At 34.4% G+C, this 21,216-nt stretch overlaps 2 protein-coding genes and 1 long non-coding RNA gene across 3 annotated transcripts; 2 read left to right on the top strand and 1 right to left on the bottom strand.

Annotated features, from left to right (window-relative positions):
* Positions 1-3,081: 3,081 nt before the first annotated feature.
* LOC135147826 (uncharacterized) lies at positions 3,082-4,708 on the bottom strand. Its single transcript, XR_010285664.1, has 2 exons — positions 4,412-4,708; positions 3,082-3,764 (listed from the first exon to the last, which is right to left on the bottom strand). It is a non-coding gene; the product is annotated as an uncharacterized LOC135147826 (long non-coding RNA).
* Positions 4,709-4,728: 20 nt separating this feature from the next.
* Positions 4,729-14,912, top strand: LOC108196562 (T-complex protein 1 subunit eta). Its single transcript, XM_017363895.2, has 14 exons — positions 4,729-4,921; positions 5,407-5,667; positions 6,589-6,714; positions 6,804-7,007; positions 8,136-8,305; positions 8,386-8,521; positions 8,779-8,895; positions 9,084-9,203; positions 9,288-9,386; positions 9,474-9,563; positions 10,710-10,797; positions 13,842-13,930; positions 14,039-14,113; positions 14,654-14,912. The coding sequence occupies exons 1-14, from the start codon at positions 4,907-4,909 to the stop codon at positions 14,750-14,752; spliced, it is 1,689 nt and encodes a 562-aa protein (XP_017219384.1). The 5' UTR covers positions 4,729-4,906; the 3' UTR covers positions 14,753-14,912.
* Positions 14,913-16,394: 1,482 nt separating this feature from the next.
* Positions 16,395-20,649, top strand: LOC108193335 (uncharacterized). Its single transcript, XM_017359939.2, has 3 exons — positions 16,395-16,905; positions 16,985-17,191; positions 20,249-20,649. The coding sequence occupies exons 1-3, from the start codon at positions 16,450-16,452 to the stop codon at positions 20,390-20,392; spliced, it is 807 nt and encodes a 268-aa protein (XP_017215428.1). The 5' UTR covers positions 16,395-16,449; the 3' UTR covers positions 20,393-20,649.
* Positions 20,650-21,216: the final 567 nt, after the last annotated feature.

Below are 21,216 nucleotides of genomic sequence, written 5' to 3'. Positions count from 1 at the left end.
TGTTTTAATCTAACGGTGTTTATTTAATCAATATATGATCCAACGGATGATAAGTTTTTGAACCATGTGATCAAATTATCATATAACGTGAGCCGGTCAAAACAAAATAAAGTTATGAAATTTTATGCTTATTTAATACTATACTATAATAAGCCAACATGGGTATAATTTGTAGTCCTAAATTTTGTTCATATTTTTTGGTTTGGTCATGTTTTTTTAGTCATTCTTATATTATTATTATCTTGCTTTTTTCTTTGACAAAATATTTTTATCTTGCTAAAAACAAAAAGAATCACACTAGGAATCGATCTCTTAGTAAGTACAAGTCTTAAACAATTATAAGACTAAAAATTTATCTGTTATAAGTACAAGTTCAAAATAAACTACAACACTAAAAATCAATCTCATAATAAATACAACTCTTAAACCGATCCAAAACATCGAGCATTTGGCTTGCTTTATTATAATGAAGATAAAATAAAATTATAAATATATAATTTTGAATTTTTTTTTCAATACAAACACGAATAATTACATATGTTTTCTAACTCTAATCTGTTACATGACAAAAATATTTTTTGCATACATATGAAGATATACGAAATATGAAAAAATATGATTTAAAATTAACTGAATAATAAATTATCCCATATTAATAAAAAAAGTATTTTTAAATAGATAATAAATTGTAAAATTTAAATTTTTGTGAGAAAATATAATCCATTGGCTAATATAATTTAATTAAAATTCAATCTATTAATATTAAAATACTAATAAAATGATGTTATAATTTAAATAATAAAAAATAAATTACTAATTATTATAGGGCTTTTTTTATACATGTATATGTTTTACATATATATTTCACAAATAATGTAAGGATAAGTTTTATTTATAAATATACCTCCTTCCTCTCTCTATTTTCAAAAATACGTTCCTTCTTTTTGGGCCCAATAGAAGCCCACTCTTGCCGCACTCACGCGTTCCAATTGCTGCCGCGATTCTTCCTCACTCCCGCACTCCGTCAGCATCAACTAGCATCTAAACGCTTGAACAAGGTATAATCTCGGTTTCTAATTTCAATTCTAATAGCAACTGAGATTTAAAACGTATGATATCAGTTCGGTTTTGTAGATTTGATTTGAAATCGAAGTTGAATGCCATGTATTGCTTACGATTACAGATTTAAGTATGATTTTCATTTTTGAGATTACAATAATTTTGAAGATTTTGTTGTTGATTTCGTAAGTTTGTGTTGTGGTTTATGGCTATTCAAATGTTATTCTGAGTTGCAATTGAAGTTTATTCTGATTAAATTGAAGTTTATTGTCCATTGTTGTATTTAGTTGATTGTTGCAAATCGGTTGATTAAATTGCAATTGAGGGTTCTTTTGGTTGACTAACCATGATATATGAGATAATGGATCTCGCAACCAAAATAACATGAGAATTCATTTTTCACATGTTTTTAAATTGGACTAGTTGTTGTTGTTTTTGAACTTGGTAGTTTTGAGTTGCAATTTATGTTGATTCGGTAGTGGTTTTTATGATTTAGTTATATTGCACCCCAACTAACATGTTAATTCAATTGTTTCTAAAGTTGATTTAGTTGCTGATTTAGGATTTAGTCGCTTTTGGTTAGGTGGCCCCGCAGGGGCACTCATTGAAGTTGCAATCATGATTTAGAAATATTTTGAGAGGATTTTAGAAGGATCATTGTTAAAATTGATTAAGTTGATCAAAAGTTTGCATATTAGGATGTTAAGTTGCATAAAATGTTGCTAATGTTTAATCAACATTATAATTCTTTATGCACACACGAGACCATTCTGAAGTATATTGTTTGCTATCTATTGTTGAATTTGGTTGATTGCATTTGCAATTGGCTATGCTAGAGAGTTTGCACGATTTGATCTAAAAATGGAGTTGGAGCAATAGACTGACCAATAAGTTCGATATGTTGATCAAACAGGCACTGACTTATCTATTCATATGTTGTACAGGTGCATCCGACAAATGATGTTTTGTTTGAAGTTCAAAATGGTGATAAAAAAAGCTATAGTTGATATTGGTTTGAGAACCCGCACATGCAATAGATTTCAACTGGACCAACTTCCTTGTGGTCATGCAATTGTTGTTTTACAAAAGGCTAATCATGATCCATATGATTATTGTTCACCATATTTCACAAAGGAAGCAATGATTCATGCATATGAAGAGACGGTGTTCCATGTTGGTCACGAAGACACATGGGAAGTATCCGAAAATTTCAAGTCAATGAAGGTATATCCTCCACAAGGACGAGTAAGAGTGGGCAGACAAAAAAAAAGATGTAAAGTTTCGTGGGAGATAAATGCAAAACAACATGAACAAGTCAAATGCGGGAGTTGCAATCAATACGGACATAACAGAAGATCTTGTTGGAATCCTCCAGTCAGAGTTTCTTGAAGTAGTTACTTTGTATGATTACCATGATTGCTTTTCCTCAAGCAAAGACAAAATTGTTGTTTTATAGTAATAGAATAGAAGTACTAGTTTTATATATTTGACTTTAAGGTTAAGGTATCAAGTGACATTGATAATTTACTTTCAGTTGCATTTGAAGTTGATTATTGTTGCATATTAGCATTATAATATCTTCTAGACATTAACAACACTGAATGCTACATTATATGCCAATTTCAACCTAATTTTCAACCTTGTGATCAATTTTATTCTATTTCCTAAATTTAAAGTACAACTTCATTAAGAGCCCTTGCGGGGCCAATAATCCAAATGAATTCAATCTTATCATGCATTGGCATGATAATCCTTGTAGGAACGTAGAAACCTACAATGCAATATTATATGCAACTTAGTACCCACTTGTAGCCATAAATTGTTAAAGTTGCTACTATTCAACTTAATAATCCAATATGCAACATCATATACAACTTATTAAATAGATATGCAACTTTAGCAACTTTAACAAATTATTATTTTAATATGCAACTTGCCAACCTAATATGCAACATATTATGAAACTCAGTAATATGATATAATTATGCAACTTAGTGCCATGATATGCAACTAACAACCGAATACAAACAAAATAATTCATAAACGAACCAAATCATAAGTTTTCAAACCATATCATTTACATAATTCTTAATTCCATCATATCAAATCATATTACATCCCAAACCACCATTACACAGTTCCTTTCAAGTACTTAGTGGCGCAAAAAAAAATTAACACAAGCAATTCATTCCATAGATCTCGTCTTTCTCTTCTTCGTTAGAGTCTTTATCGCCTTCTCATCTCCTTTTGTATCCTCTCCCTCGCTCTCGTAGCCATATATCTGTTTTGCCATGCCATTTGAGGAAAATAGAAAATCAAGTCTGCTTCTATGAGCGCCAATATCCAAGTCTGCTTGGGGAATCTCCTTCTTATCGGCAAGATACTCTGCAAAACGAAATCATGTATATACCAGTATCACTGCAGCAAATATAACATAATTTAATTATACAAGTTTTAAAAAATTTGACAAACTTAAAAAGTCATGCGACTTACACATAGATGATGACTTAACGCAGTTATGATGCAATACTAGTCTAAGAGGATCAACATCCGACTTGTTCAAATAAGCCTTCAGCAAATGCAGGGAGGTTGATTCAACATTAGCCACATTCTATGCAACTTAACTCTTAACATGCAACCTTCTGATAAACTTAATCAATTTTAACAATCATCCTAATATGCAATGAATGCCCCTGCGGGGCCACCTATCCAAAAGCAAATTAATTCAATATTAGCAGCCTCAACAGTAGAAACAATGGCTTAAAATGCAACTTCATGTGCAACTTCACATTCTAATATGCAACCTTCTGATCAACTTAATCAATTTAACAATGATCCTAATATGCAATGGGTGCCCCTGCGGGGCCACTTATTCAAAAGCAAATAAATCCTAAATAATCAGCCTCAACAGTAGAAATATTGGCTAGAAATATTGGCCTAAAATGCAACCTCATCTGCAACTATCTACTTCTTATACTACCCATTGCAATCCAAATCTATAAGAACAACATTACATCATAAATGAAGAGATTTGGAGGTTATAACATTCTCAAACTGAAATATACAAAATTAAACACACACACACACACAGATATATATATATATATATATATATATATATATATATATATATATATATATATATATATTCAACTTCATTCAAATCGAAGCACACAACTTATCATACTAAGAGCAGCAAATTATCCAAAATAGAGGTATTTAGGGTTTTAAAAAACAAAAATCGAACAAATCGAACATACCCTGTTAAACACAAAATTCACAACAACTCAAGGGTGAGAATGACAAAATTTCACCTGATCAAGCATCAAAACAGAGCAGCAGTGAGACTCACAAAGCTTCGCTGATGAGAGAAATTGACGAAGAGAGAAGCGATCAAGGAAGAGAGAAGTTGTCCAAGCGTTGCTCAGTGAATCAACTCGCGCAGCGCTCAACTCCCAATCACCGCTCTAACCCATTGCTCCACTCTCTCACTAACGTACCGTATTTTTGAAAAAGAATTATAACTGTAAGGTATATATGGTAATAAAAGCATGTGAGTTTAAAAGAGGTAGTAAAAGTAAAAATGTTAATAATTGGAGTAGTAAAAATAGAAATAAGATTAAAAAAAACAGTATATAGAACAAATTCCCATTATATAACCAAAACACGGGTTATAGGCAGTATTACTTAAAAAATAAAAGCAGTGTAGCGGTCAAGTGAGTAGCGCGAAAAGAAGACTGTTCTGTGTTTCCAAAACCCTAGCTCCTTCTTCTTCATCAGTATACACACCACCCAACCGCTTTTACTCTCATTTCTCCATCACACAACATCTCTATCTCCATTCACCATGTCAACTATGATGGTAACTTCTCTTCCTTCTTTAGTTTTTATTTTTAATTCTCTGTATGAATCGCACTGAATCGATTCAAATCGTACATAATTGCTGTCCATTTTTTACTGTTTGTAACTAATTGCTCAAGATGAAGATTGATAATTTGAATCATGGTTTTGTATTCGTGTATTAAAATTTGTAATATATGTAGTGATTTATAGCTAATTATTTATACATAGATCGCATTAGTTGGCTGCGTGAGTTTGATTTGTCAGATTGATTGTACTAATCTTTGTAATCGATTATCTTAACTACGGGGTAGGCCATTTTGCTGTTAAGTTCCTGCTAGCTTATGTTCCGATGAGACGACAAATTGTTTTGTATGCTGACTTTGTATTTATATTATAATTATTTTTTCTTGTAGATTTCTTTTGTACATGCTAGTTTTTTTTAAATGGAGGTTTAGTTGTGATTGTTATTGTTTGATTAAAGACACTGTTTTTTTGGGGAAACAGCAACCTCAGATTATATTGCTTAAAGAAGGGACAGATACATCTCAAGGGAAGGCCCAGTTAGTGAGCAACATTAATGCGGTTATGGCTGTGGCCGATGTGGTGCGTACCACTCTTGGACCAAGGGGTATGGACAAGTTAATCCATGACGATAAGGGAAACACCACTATTTCTAATGACGGTGCAACGATTATGAAGCTTCTTGACATTGTACACCCTGCAGCTAAGATCCTTGTTGATATTGCCAAATCACAAGACTCTGAGGTGTGTATGTGTGTTTATTTTTGTTATTTTTGGTCCACTTGCTTCCAAAGATAATACAACTTGGTGAGTATTCCTGGATGTTTATCCCCATTAGCCCTGCAACTTGTGTGGACCTAGCCTTCTAATGTTTTATAAATTTGGAAACAAATCATGGTATAATTTACTGAAGTTAACTAAGAGCAAGTGGCATGAGTAAAGACTCTGTTATAATAGATTGATTTTTTAGCCAAGCAGAATTTTCATTATGTTTGAATGATGCAAGTTTTAGATAATTAGTCCCAGCATGCCAAAGAATGACTTAAATTATAAAGAATTCGTCGAAACAATTAATTATTACTTGTTCATGGTTTGGAAAGAAATTTGGTATCATCATGACTCATGAGAAGCTCTTATCGATTCATGTTTTCCTGGTTCTATAGTAGGTTCTTGCTGATAGAGGTTTATCTGGTATCTAATTATTTGGGTCATAAATTTGCATTTGCCAAGTGTTACAGCTTTATTTTTCAAGTTAAATAGTTCGAAGCCTGTGAGCTCTATAAGCCCCTTCACATACTTTTTAGTTTTAAGGAATTGGTGATGCAAGCGGATGAGTTGGAATTTATGGGTGAGCTTGCATCACTGAATTATTTAAACATATTTCTAGCTCTATAAATGTAATGAAGTAAAATCGCGAGTGCCATCAAACAATGTGATTTTACAAATCATGATAACAGAATAAATAAGAAATATGAAACATTCCTTACTTTAATTGAATTATAGGCTTCCTGTTGAAGGAGTTCAGAAGATGTAATTCAGCAACTAATATTTGCCTCACACTGTTTGAGAAAGAATACCATGTCATACCCAATGAAATCATATCTTAAATGTCCAGTCTGCCGTTCAACTGTGAATTTATTGTCCTGACTTTTTATAATGTAACAGGTGGGTGATGGAACCACTACTGTGGTTCTTCTTGCAGGAGAGTTCTTAAAGGAGGCAAAGCCCTTCATTGAAGACGGCGTGCACCCTCAAAACCTCATTCGCAGCTATCGGACTGCTTCTTATTTGGTAAAGGATCTTAGTTTTGTAATTTTTTTCTTTTTTCATTTTTGAATTTTTTGTTGCATCATGACTTGGTAATATGTTCTTTTCAACAGGCAATCGAGAAGATTAAAGAATTAGCAGTTAGCATAGAGGGAAAAAGTTTAGATGAAAAGAGAAGTCTACTGGCTAAGTGTGCTGCTACAACCCTCTCATCGAAGCTCATAGGAGGAGAGAAAGAGTTCTTTGCATCAATGGTTGTTGATTCTGTCCTTGCAATTGGGAATGATGATAGGCTAAATATGATAGGCATAAAGAAGGTAAGTATTACCGGTTCCGAATTTCACAATTATTTGTTAAGATATCAGGCTAAATGTGATTATTGTATGGACATTGGTGTATACTGTACAGACCACACCTCTGACAACAAGTGGCTGATGATTGATTGAACCATGTTAATTGCATGATAATCTTGTATTTTGACTTTTTTACATAGATGACACGGTATGATCCTTAGCAAGATTATTGCAATCTTTGTGTCTTTTTTTGCTGTCACTTGGTGTAGTTATTAGATGCTTATACCCATATCTAAAGTGGCGGATTCTATTATTAAGTACCTTGGATGAGGCTTGTTGTTGCCAGCCCAGTCCCTAGTTCTACTTGGCAGAACAAGGGAAGATAATTTTTGTGTTCTTGATCTGATTCAACTCTGATGAAAGGAAAGGGGAGGATTAGAAGAAAGTGAGGGTTCATTTATCTGGCCATAATACATTGAATTGCATTTTGGTTTTCTCATTAAAATTGTTTTGCTGTTCAAGTTACAGTCAGGAGAGAAAAGGTGGCTTTTAGGAGTATATGTTTTCTTTCTTTTCTTTTCAAAGCTAAAGCACAATTTTTTTCATGTAACCTTGAAATATACAACAGTAGCTCTTGTGGAAGTCATGTCAAACCCTAGTTACTTTCTCAATATAATAATGTTGGAGAGCGAGCTGAAGCACGGTGTTGTGTGAATTAACTTTTGGTGTATTGTTTTTACTGCCTTATCAATATTCAATTTTCAGATTCCTGTTGGTAGTGACTAAATTATAGTTTGGATAAACGAATTTCTTTCTAAAACATTTACTGCTTTGTTTGGCTAATTCTTACAGTTCAACTAACCTTCAATAATTTATTGCTTTTGAGGTTGTACACTTGTACTTATGAATACAAGTGGTACTGTGGTAGTACTATATTGACCAGTGTATAAAAATTTAGGTTGAAGCTGGGGTGTATGAAAACTAAAAATACTTTACTGTGATTATGAATAGAATATTAGAAATAAATTGTCTGGAGGTAATAATTGGTCAGTGTTCCAATGTGTCAGCCTGTCTCATTTACATATCCGCTGATCATATTATTATGTGATTAATTTGTTTGAAGATTTATCTGTTTATCAAAATAAACTACAGGTTCCCGGAGGTACAATGCGCGATTCTTTTCTTGTGAATGGTGTTGCCTTCAAAAAGACATTCTCGTATGCTGGATTTGAACAGCAACCAAAGAAATTTGAAAATCCTAAGATACTATTGCTTAACATTGAACTGGAGCTGAAATCAGAAAAAGAAAATGCTGAGATAAGGTTAGGTTGCTTAGCTTTTCTCATAAAATCAATTTTGTAGCAGTACACACCTTACTAATATATTGCTCTGTACACCACAGGCTATCAGACCCGTTGCAGTATCAGTCAATTGTTGATGCCGAATGGAATATCATTTATGATAAATTGGATAAATGTGTGAAGAGTGGAGCCAAAATTGTTTTGTCCCGTCTGGCTATTGGTGATCTAGGAACACAGGTGACATTCTCTTCTACTTAAAATACATTTTTACTTCATTAAAGTTTGCATTTAGTAATATTAATGTGCAAGTGTCTGGTAGCAATCCAAATTGTCTGGGCAGTATAGCATGCAGTTCTGAGTCTTTAGTGGTGCCTAGTACATCAGTTGGGAGTTTGGACTAATTGCCTATTCCTTAACATGAGTACACTCAGGAAGTGTAATTATAAGTAACCAAATAACAATTATCATCTTGTAATATTTTTTGTTGTCTTCAGTATTTTGCAGACCGAGATATCTTTTGCGCTGGCCGTGTTGCTGAAGAGGATTTGCAACGCGTTGCTGCGGCCACAGGTGGAACTGTACAGACATCAGTCAACAATGTCATTGATGAGGTCTCCCATTTGGATATGCTCAAATCATATATGCCATTAGTTGCCAGTACACACACACACACGCACACACACACACACATATATATATGTTTGTATCTATCACCATTAGAATTATATGATACTGTATTAGGTTAAATTACTTTGTCCTTTACATTTGGCAAAATGATTGAGATTGGTTTGTTAAACAGGTTCTTGGATCGTGTGAAATTTTTGAGGAGAAACAAGTTGGAAATGAGCGGTTTAATATATTTAGTGGATGCCCTTCTGGCCAGACAGCAACTATTGTTCTCCGTGGGGGAGCTGACCAGGTTTTTATTTGTTAAAGTTGGGTAATCTTATTTGATAAGTTTAGCCAGTACTCTGTTGACCAAAAACTTTGGTGGTTACATCAGTTCATCGAGGAAGCAGAACGCAGCTTACATGATGCAATTATGATAGTCCGGAGGGCTATGAAGAACTCTACTGTAGTTGCTGGTGGTGGTGCAATAGATGTATGAATTCATCTCTAGTACTCACAAAGTGTGTTACTATATGCATGATAACTCCTTGATGACTAATAAAGTTTTGTTTTTTCATAGATGGAAATAAGTCGATACTTGAGGCAGCATGCACGCACAATAGCTGGAAAGTCCCAGCTATTTATAAACTCGTATGCAAAAGCTCTCGAGGTATGTTTTCATGATATTTGGAAGGTTGTCTCATATCTGCCTTCTAGACTATTACAAACTACTATAGTTTTACTACTTTGAACAAGAGCAATCGCATTTGTAATTTGTTTTCCACTTGTCATATCTAGTTTTGAATTATGAACTGAATGCTATTTCACTCTTGAAATTCATAAAGTTAAGTAGGCAGCTGTTTGGCTTCTTTTTGGTGTGTGGTAATACTGATTGCTCATCAGAGACTTGGAATATATGATTGTTTTGAATCTGAAGTCTTTCATTAGAAAATCAAAGATCAGGACAAGGTTTAACCTTGTGTGGCATGTTGTTATATTTTAGATTTAATAACCCTCCAAAGCTATGTATCTTAGACATATATAATCAAGATTCAATAATCAATTTTATTTTGGGTGTACCCTCCTGGCCAAGTATTTTAGTACTTAATATTTATAGCTATATGAGAAATCAGTGCAAGCAGTTATATTCTGTAATCAACATGTCGGTGGTGGAATTTGTGTGGGGTCTTGTAAGGAGAAATTTTACCTGATTAAAGTAACTAATTTGAATTTTTCAACTAATGGAAATAGTGATAGAACGCGACTGTATCGCCCAAGTGGTAAGTGCTCATCCTTTGGTGTCCCATGTCCTGTGGTTCGACTCTTGCTGAACCTAAGAGATTTTATTTGAACTGATACTAATTTATAATATTATAAGCTTGCTAGTTGAAAAAGAAGGGAAATAGTGATAAATGTAGATTAGTTTAAATGTGAGTTGGTGTGTTTTGATTGCTGAGCACTTTAAATAAGTGGGATTAGGTGATTATTCTTGTGGACTTCCATGAAGTCTGTGTCAACCAGAGTCGTTGCTCGTTGATATCCAGGTGTCGTGCAGTTCAGAGATAAATCCTTGGGAGATTGAGAATTAATGTTTATAATTTTCAATGGCGTGAGTCTTGTTTCCTGTGTAATAATAAAGCTCAATTCAGTTTCAACAACTTAAGTTCAAGTTACATAACGTGAAATAGGATATAGCTCTTTAGTATTAATTTTATAATCTGCATTCTTACAGGTTTCCTATAGGATCAGAGTATATTTTTACTTTATAAATGTTAATCAGTGTAAGTTCTACTTTTATATTTGTAATATGTTACAGGTTATTCCACGTCAACTTTGTGACAATGCTGGATTTGATGCAACTGATGTGCTGAACAAACTAAGGCAGAAACATGCGCTAGCGTCAGGTTAGCTACTTTTTTGTTTTACTTCTCTACATGTATATTTGTAATATCATATAGATTCTGGACCAAATACATGTCATTTGAAATGTATATCTGTCCTCAAAATCTAGTGGTTGTTTTGTTGCACTCATGTACCTAGATTTTAGGTGGATATTCAAAAAAGAGTGATTGTGTATCGGTCTGGGTCCAGCATCTATTTCTGCTGGACTGAGCGGCGGATCTGTCTACTGTTCGTATTCTGCTCATAATATACTACTACCTTGTTCAATTTAATATGCAAGTCCATAATAGATAATTCAAGACAAACAATTATTCGGAACTTAAATCTAGATGGAAGCCCCTAGAACAGTTCACATAACTACATCCGAAAAATCACGAAGTACGTAGTATTTATTGATAACAATTACAATTTTAGATACAACTTGCAATTCATGTACTTCCAAATCAACAAAACTATTACTCGATCATAGCATCACATAGTTCCCATAACACATAAACAAGTTCTAAAATAATAATTAGAAAGCTTTGACTAACATTAAATAAGAAAAATTAGAACTAAAATATTTTTAGATAAACAATCTAGTTCATCCTTCAACAACTATTTTTAAATCTTAAAATACTATTCCACAATAAATACTTCAGTTAAAATTAATTAATATTAATCTATTAACTAATTAATAGAATTATCAGTTAAATAAATAAACTTATCAAATAATTACATTAATGAAATCATCATTTAATTTTAATTAAAACTAACTAAACTTATTTAATCTTTGAATTTAAAAGAGATATTTGATTTTTCAGAATAATATCCAATCCAAAAAAATACTTTTTTTTGGATTTAAAATAAAATTTTGAAATTTAGAATAATTCATAAAATATAATTCATAATCTAAATAATTATTTGAGAATAAAATTTCTAAATAAAAATGTTTTATAAATAAATGGTTTTGAAATGAAAAGTTTTCCAAAATGATTTTGAAAATAAAATAATCTTCGAATTTAAATGATTTTCTTCCAAAATCATTTAAAAGAATTTCCTCCCAAAAGACTTTTCAAGTTTGACTTGGTCAAATTTTCAGATTAAACACTGTTCTTGAGCATGAATGCTTGCTGTCAGCTTTAATGGAGGTTTGCCGGAATTTTGAAATTTCCAGGCGACCTTCAAACTTCCGACAAGCATAACTTTTCCATAAGTCAACGAAATCTAGCGTATGATACATGAATTTTGACTAGAATTTCGCCACGAAGCTAATAATGACCTTGAATAAGTCGTAAATGCAGCCAAACGGCTGGAAAAACGGCAGCGGTGATTTGTCCATCGGTCAAATCGAGGTCCAAACTCGACCCCAAACACACAAATATGAAGCTTATGACACGATCTACATGGTTGCAGGGACAAAATCAACCAAAACTACGAATCAAAGCCTCAAAGTTTTCTGGAAACTAACACACACACACATGCACCTTCGTTTCTATAGCGAGGATGGTCCAGAAATTAATTAGAAGATACAAGCATACTCCTGGAATCACAGGCAAGCAACTGATATCATTAAGTCATGCACGCAATGAATCGAAAACCCAATTTTTGCATAAATTCGAAATTAATAAAAAAAAAGGAAGATTTGAAAATCATACCAACAACAAAGACGATGATGGATTTGGATTGTACGTGTCATGAGTTTCAATTTGACTACCTAAATGTTGAAATCGGAATCCGGTAACGCCATGCTTATTAAGTCGACAAGTCGAGCCTCGGCGCCCGGATGCCTTGGAATCGACTAGTCGACAAGTCGCCCGACTAGTCGAAATAAGTCGACAAGTCGTGATATGCATAAAATATATATATATATATATATATATATATATATATATATATATATATATATATATATAGTAAAGATTATATAATATAGATAAAAACACATCATTCAATATTTCAAATAGGAAAGAGACAATAAGTTCAAATACCAAAAGTCAAGCATCCCTAAGCAAATAAAAATATAATAGATGAGTGAAATAAACTAATCAAGCATGAAGCCATGGTAATCTTCATCTCCCTCTTGAGTATTCTTCAAGGATGGATCGGGAGGTACACCATAGTCATCTTCCACATCCTCATCATCATTAGGAGTCGGCCACGTACAAAACACATCAGCCCCCAGTATATATACACACGAAGACGGTGTGTATATACTATTGAGCCATCGGAGTCGGTCAAAATAAAAACAAAAAAGAAGAAAAAGAGATGAAGAGAAAAGAGAGGATAAGAGAGAGATACGAAAGAGAAGAGATAGGAGAGGAGAAAGAGATGGAGGAGAGAGGAACTAACCGGAAGAGAGCTCCAACTGATGTCCACCTCCGCCGCTTGACAACTCTGGTTTAGTCTCAAGATAATCTTCAAATTCTATGTAAGTATCGTTTAAAAAACCCTGACCGGGTCAGGTAAAACTTGATTGGACCGGGTCGGGTCGGGTTTTACCCGTGGATGACTTTTAAGACGAGTCGTTGGTCGACTTCTTCTCTCAGGGTGACTTTCCGACTAGTCGTCAACTCAAAAACAATGGGTAACGCCTCCAAATTATGGTTTGATCTCAAAGAGCACGAACGCAAAGAACCCAAAAAAGATTACTTCTCTCTTTCTCGGTTAACTTAACTGATTTCTCGACAGAATAAAAATAGCAATTAACCTGTTTATATAATTTAGAAAATATTGTCTCGAAACTCGCACCCATATCGTCTGAACCTCGAAATATTTTTATCAGCCCTGAAAATAATTTTAATGGCCTGAGGCTATAATCCTTCTAATCTGCAGAAAATATTCATAATTATGCAGAAAATTATAAAATCAAGTAAAACTAATAATATATAAATGTTTCTAATTTTAAAAATACCTTTAGAACTCGCTTGAGTACAATAAATGGCACAAATAAATAACAATGGAATCACTTTTATTTAGCTGAATTGTTTCTTGTGCATGTTTTTTATTTTTTTGTTAAGTTGTAACACTTGTAACTCTATTAATGTTGCTGAAAAACTATATGTAGGTGAGGGTGCACTATATGGTGTAGATATCAATACTGGTGGAATTGCTGATTCATATGCAAACTTTGTGTGGGAACCAGCTGTCGTGAAGGTATATAGAAGTTTTCCCTTACTGATTAAATCAAATTTTTTTGTTCTATCTCGTTGCTTGTAAGTGAATTACCTAATATATATATTTTTTACGATAATCCCCCTCCAGATCAATGCTATAAATGCAGCTACAGAGGCAGCTTGTCTCATTTTAAGTGTGGATGAAACTGTAAAGAACCCAAAGGTAATATTGTTTTTTCTTTCTTTAGAGCCATTGATAGTTTGAAGCTTTTTTGCAATTCGTAAATTTCCTTAAGTTATATAGAAATGACTTGAGTGATAATTATAGTTGAATCTAAACTTTAAATTTTCTGAAACAAGCAACTTTACTATCATTGTTGAGGAGCATATAGTGTTTGATTATGACGGAAAATATTCATCTCAGTTTTAGAGGTGGGAGGAAGGATTATTGAAAAGAATATGAGAGTGCAATTTTTTCTAGAATTGATTTGAGAGGAAAAGGACATGATGGAAAATTTATATTTCTCAAATGAATGGAATGGAAAAATAAATGAAATCTAAACTTTTTCTTAGTCTACATTAGGAATGGAATGGAGGAAGAAATGAGAACTTTTCCTCGTGCTTAGGTTAGGAATGGAATGGAGGAAGAAATGAAAATTATAAATACATGTGATGTAGTTCAAATTTTATTCCATTCCCTTAATCCCAACTAAAAGCAATATATTAGAACTCCTGATGGATTCTGTCAACTTCTGCTATGCAGTCTGAGAGTGCACAGGGTGAAGCTGCTGCAGGCGCAATGGGCAGAGGGCGTGGCGGTGGTGCTCTTCGCGGTCGTGGAAGAGGGATGCGCAGACGATAGGTTTTTTAGATGTATATTTAAGTCATTGCTGGTTAATTTACTATTTAAAGTACCCAGCTATAATTGCTTGAGAGTCCAACCATCTGTATTTTTTCTTGTTTATTTATCATTTTGTATCCTACGTAGAGATTCAAGTCTATGTTATTGTGATTTGTTTTTAGTTTTGCCCTTGTAGTTATAATGTATTGATCCTTGTATGCCTTTGGTTCACATTGGAAAGTTTACCTTATGTCCTAGATTTTTGTATCCTTGTACCGCAGAACAAAACCACCCGGGTTTTATAAACTATGATCGTTTTTGGTTTTGAAAGTAAGATTGAATTGCAGAGTAGGGCAGGATTACTCAATGTCAGCAGTTTATGCGGGAGGTTTAAATTCGCAGTGCATTACATAGAAGTACCTGGCTACCAAATAAAGAAACGCAAATTTTGCCTTAAGCAGCTGAGCTGAGAATTCATATTCAGCCACAGTAGTGCTTTAACAATAACGTTAGTTGTACAATCATCATTAGTTGTAAACTGAAAAGGTTTTTATCCCAATATATTAGAATTATTTGCATTGCTGGTGTATATTAAATTTGATGGCTTAGTTAGAAGTTAGGACCTGGATCATATACTCCCTCTCATTTTTTAATGTTTTTCTGCATTGCATTTTTGACCTGCATTTTAAAATGTATATAAAATATAGTTTTAGAACTTATTTTTAATTATTTTTGTATAAAAAATTAAATATTAAATTTTTATTCAAAAGAAAAAAGTTCAAAATAATTTTTTAAATTATATTTTCTGAGAACATTAAAATACGTGTCCAGTTACTGTTTCCGGGTATAAATAATTGAGGGAACAAAAAGTAGTTTTTATATTACTTGTACAGCTTTGCAGTGCATGGGTGCCGATTCTCACTATCACTATATTCATAATTAATGCTCCAGAAAAATGCCTCAAATATTACTCTCTCCGTTTCAATTTACATGTCCATTTTCAAGAAAATTTTTTGTTTCAAATTACTTGTCCAATTCAACTTTCAATGCAAAATTATATTTCTAAAGTCAATTCTACTCCACATATCTCTTATTTATATTTCCTACATCAATCTCACTCCACATATTTTGAACATTTAATGCAATTAATTTGTGAACAACCATTTTTCTTAAACTATGTGTTTTTTTTAAAGTGGACATCTAATTTGAAACGGAGGGAGTATTTATTAACGCTACATCGTGTAGCGTTTTAGATATTAACAAATAATGTTATATCATATAGCGTTTTGTTAGAATTAAAAAGCTATATCGTGTAGCATTTTGTTAGGATTAGAACAACAAAATGTTACACGATCTAGCGTTTTTTTTTTAATTGAAAACACTACATTATTATAGGCGTTACTAACTGATATTGGAAGTATTTTTTCTAACTCTCTTATTGTGACCATTCTAGAATTTGTGAGATTTGCACCGTTTTTCGAAGTGTACAGAGTTAAGTAGTCATCTATTTAGCTTGTCAGAATTACTATGCAACTTTTTGTAAGGTTTTAAATTTTTTAGTACAAACCTGAGTGACATCTCAATTTTTAGTACAAATCGGAACTAACAAATAATGAAATTAATTACTTTATTTTTTTCAAAAACGAGTTGAACAAATGTTCTCCGAAATAATAAAAATGAAGCAGTCCAGAAATTATCCACAATAATCAGAAACGAGAATGGTGGTGGGTGCAGCTAATATTTCCAGAGGCGGAGGCTCTTTTCTAGTATCCTACCTCCGCCGCGCCGGCGGTCTCCGCCCTCACTTTCCGGCCTCATTCCCCGTTCCGATTCCAAAAGCCCCCTTCAATTTCCCATCCTTAAAAGCCACTACAACTACAAGTAACAAGATTAGTAGGGTGTGTTTTTGCACCACCTCGGGCTCTGTTCCTAGTACTACTGATACTACTACTGTGGTTTCCGATTCTACTTCCGACACTGAAGCTGTTATTTCCGAGGAAGATAAGTTAAAGGGGTTGGGCAACAGTTTGGACATAAGGGTTGGTCAGATTATCAAGATTTGGAGACATGAGGAGGCTGATTCTCTTTATGTTGAAGAGGTTGATGTTGGTGAGCCTGAGCCTAGAATCATTTGTAGTGGCCTTGTCAAGTATATTCCTCTCGAACATCTTCAGGTGCCCCTTTGCTTTGTTTTGTCTTTCTGTGTGTGAATTTGTTGGTGATGTTTTTGAGGTGGTTTGTGTGGAGTTGCAGGACAAAAAGGTTGTTGTGCTTGCTAATTTGAAGCCCAGGAATATGCGCGGTGTCAAGTCGTCGGGGATGCTTATGGCGGCTTCTGATGCTGCACATGAGAATGTGGAGCTTCTTGTTCCTCCCGAGGGCTCGATTCCTGGGGATCGAGTGTGGTTTGGTTCGGAAGAGGAGATGGGGAGTTTGCCGGATGCTGCCTCGCCCAATCAGGTCTTTTATTCTGTTAGAGGCTTTAGATTTGATGCTATACCATATGATTATTTTTAGTAATGTTGTTTGGTGGTATGCTAATGGTTAAGCAAGCAATGTTGTTTGGTAGTATGCTAATTATTAGCTGGATCACACTTTATATTGCGCACATCACTGTTTGGTTGGGAGGAATCATCTTTGATGGAATGGAATGGAAATTTTTAGATTTTTTTAGAGAAATATCTGTGAATTTTCATTGTTTTCATCAATCCATACCTACTAATTTAAACTAGAGCTCAAGGCCAAATTTAAGAATGACTGATCCACTCCCTTTATTCATAATTTTTCCACAATTCTTGTCATTATTTACTAATCCATCTTCCTCTAATTTTATATAAGAGCTTCCATTTTATTCATACCTCTCAATCAAATGTAGCATAATCACTAATCGTTGGATTGAATTCTATCCTGTCCAAGCCCTTCCAGCTTGCCAGAAATCGTGTCACTGCTTTTCTTTCTGTCAGTTCTTACTTCTTACTGTTGTGTGCTCTTAGCCACAATATAGACTTCTATCCTACTTGGCTTATAAAAGGAATTTGCTTATGCCCTTGCTTTAACAGCCACTGTTAAATGCTAGTCAGATGCTGGTGGTTAAAGACATGCAAACACCAAAGCAGCACAGTCCTATCGTTCTGGGTGACCTCCCGGAAGTCCTTCACTTGATAGCTACACACATTGCCTGCATTCTTGCTTTATGTGCTCAGGATTTACAGTCATCTTGTACCTCAGTAGCAATAACTTTGTTTCTGGCTGCTCTTTTTTATTTTGAAGGAAGGCGTATAATTAGTTTCCTAGCTCAATCGACTTGAAAGAAGATTCTATATTGAAAAAAAAATCTAGCAGCACATTGCTGTAATATAAAATGCGAACAGAACTTCAAATTCATAGTTATAGAAGTCTAATTAATTAAAGGCGCCCATGAATGAGTTTCAGCAAGCGTCCCTGAACGGCTTTTCATAGTTGCAATTCTTTTACGAAGATGGTACTGAAGCGGGGTGGGGTTGGTAGAGGAATTTCTCGTTGTTTCATTTAAGAATATAAAGAAGTCGCTGATTGTTGGGAACGTTCACTCCTTTATATTCGGACCATGCCTTTCTAGGAGGATTACAATCTGCTGCTCAAATGGTCCTTATGTCTATTGGTCTTCTTATTTCGCGGTCTGTGAGTGCTTTTGGATCCGCCAAGTCAATCGCTCGGATGTTCCCCAGACCCAACCCGGGATTCCGGGAACAACCAGAGGGAATGTCCACGTCCTGTGACAAGGTTATGAAAGAAAGCTCCGTCCTAGACAAGTCGAGTTACTGGATGCTTACTGGAAAAGGGAAATTGCATTTTATTAGTAATTTTACATAAATTGGCACGTTTGTTTAATCAGTCGATGTATGCAAAGCGAAGTGGATGAGCCACAACAATTGACAGATCACATTCTTCCTGCTGCATTTTCAAACCTTTTCAGCGAGGAATATACAGTCAAAGCACTGAAACTGAGACATCGTCTTCTTCGTCCTTCTTTGTTTTCAAACCTTTTTACAGATATTATCTTGAGTTTCTAGCCTCGGATGTTAAAACTTTTTCTTTCTTTTGGATCAACGATATATTTTTCTCATCGTCTCTTACTTCTTCCATATTCTTTTTTATGGGGGGCTGCTGGAATTGGCATATTGAATTACATTTCACAATGAATTGGCCTCTAGGTCGCTGGTAACTATTGGCGGATCTGTAGGGAATGTGGGTCTACTTTATATATGGATTTGGACTTGGGAATATACATTAAAATATTACTCTAAAGTTCATTAGAAAATATTGTTAGTCTATTAAGGGTAAATTAATCAAGCTCAAGGGTATGCAATGATATAAAAAGAAATTATTGTGGTATCATTGAAAAGTGATTGCAAATCTCTGGTCTGGGTTGAGATAGAGTGCAACGTTCAGACATAAGCTTAAATGCTACTCTGGTTATTGAAAGCAACCTTACATGATAAAAGCTAGATTCTGTTACAAGATATTTTCTGCTAACGGGCATGGTTTAGTGTGTGATGGTGCCTCGTGAATTTATAATATCCAGGAATAGAACAACGAGATGTTTTGAGGGGAAGAGGAAAGTATTTATAAGACTAGACCACTAGCGTTCGATGCCACCCCCCCCCCCCCCCCCCCCCCCCCCCCCCCCCCCGCCCTTCCTTTTTCCTGTCTTCTCTTCTTTGTTCTTTTCATATATTTGGTTTGCAGGATTTGCCAAATTGAATCGCATTCCACAACGAATGGGGATCAGGTCGGTTGCTACCTATTGGAAGTTCTGTAGGGGATGTGGGGCCACTCTATGTGTGAATTTGGACTTCGGAGTATATGTTAAAACTTAAAAACTTTACTCCCAACTCAGTTCATTAAAGAATAATGTTAAATTACTGAAGAGTAGGTGTAACTGAATTAAGCAAGTGGCGCAGTGATATAATAGAAAAATATTTTGGTGTCATTGAAGGGTGTCTGAAAGTCTGTGGTCCGAGTTGAGAAAGACTCAATGCTATTCTAGTTATGAGAACCTTACACAATAGAAGCTAGAATCCGACTGGAGAATTTTCTTGCTTATGGGCATGGCTTAGCAGGTGATGGTAACCTCATGATTTTAAGGGGTGGAGAGACTTTTAAGGTGAAGAGGACACACACACACACACACAAAAATTATGCTTCAATAGTTAGCCTTTAAAGCAATTTGTATGTGCACCTAAAACTGGTAAGTCCTATCAGTTTATTTATATATAATTCATTTTGGCACATTCGGTTCTGTCATCAGTGTACTACTTTAAACAGGACCTAGGTCGCCTTGAGGCTTTATTAGCAGGTGCTTCTGAGACCTGCCATTTCCAAGTTCAGAATGCTCCTCTATCTAATTTCTTTTTATGCTCTTTTCTTCAAAAAAATATATAAAGATATGAACCTGTCCTGATAATCTTATACTTTTTGCTCAAGTCTTCTCCCCCATGCCCCCTCCTAATATATCCGTATATTATATGAGCACAGATACAGAAGAAAAAGATCTGGGAATCCGTGCAGCCCCATCTGAAATCGGATGCTTCTTGTGTTGCTGCACTGGGCATGCATTTGATGCGCACATCTGCAGGTGTCGTGGAAACCGGGTCTTTAAAGAATGCAAATATATCGTGATCATTCTCCCAATCATGTAACGCCCTCATAATTAATTATTTAAATTTGTGACAAATTTTTGAGTTCCTCATAGAATGTATTGCTGTATTTTTACAGCATAAGGTTGTTTCTGTGAAGTATTGAGAACTTGGTTGCAGTTGTTTTGCCTGTCAAGTAGATGCTCTAGATGTTTTCAATTTTTTGTTACATTAGTGATAATGAAATCAAATATTTCCAAAATGGCTTCTAATAATAGAAGTCTGGGAAGTTCTGGGCTCTGTCTAATGTGTGGACTGTATGACTGTACTTAAAATCAGGTTTATCAAATTTCAATCTTGCATGTCTTCAATCAAATTTACCTACTGTCTTAATCAATATTAATATCTTAACTAAGTTGTCCGGAGATATCTTTCAGTAATTTCTTTGCAGTGACATTTTGGTGCTTTTTTTGAGTTACACGTATGAGTTTAAATTGGGGAAAAATCTCAAATTGGTCACTGAAGTGAGCGTGTAGTATCAAAAATTTTATCAAACTTAACGGGGTCTCACTCGTACCACTCTAGTAATGGATAATGACAAGAACGTTAGTTTGACTAGTTGACTTGACGGAAAGCTGACGTGGCAAACAGAGCGGCTGACAGAATGGCTAAGTGACGTTACGTGGCTTGTGACTCGGATTGCAACAGTCACAGGAGATAAAAGATAACAAAAACAAATAACATAAACTATTTAAAAAATAAAACAAGTCACAAAGGCGAATTGTTGGTAGCAGAAGTAGACAAATTCTCAGCAACTTCCATAGAATCTATTTCTCCGATTGTAATGGTGGACAAAGATGCCTGCCT

Source organism: Daucus carota, chromosome 7 (genome assembly GCF_001625215.2).
Source record: "Daucus carota subsp. sativus chromosome 7, DH1 v3.0, whole genome shotgun sequence".
In the NCBI taxonomy this organism is placed as follows: Eukaryota; Viridiplantae; Streptophyta; class Magnoliopsida; order Apiales; family Apiaceae; genus Daucus; species Daucus carota.
Note: the sequence above shows the minus strand (reverse complement) of the source record. Positions and strands in the feature narration are given on the sequence as shown.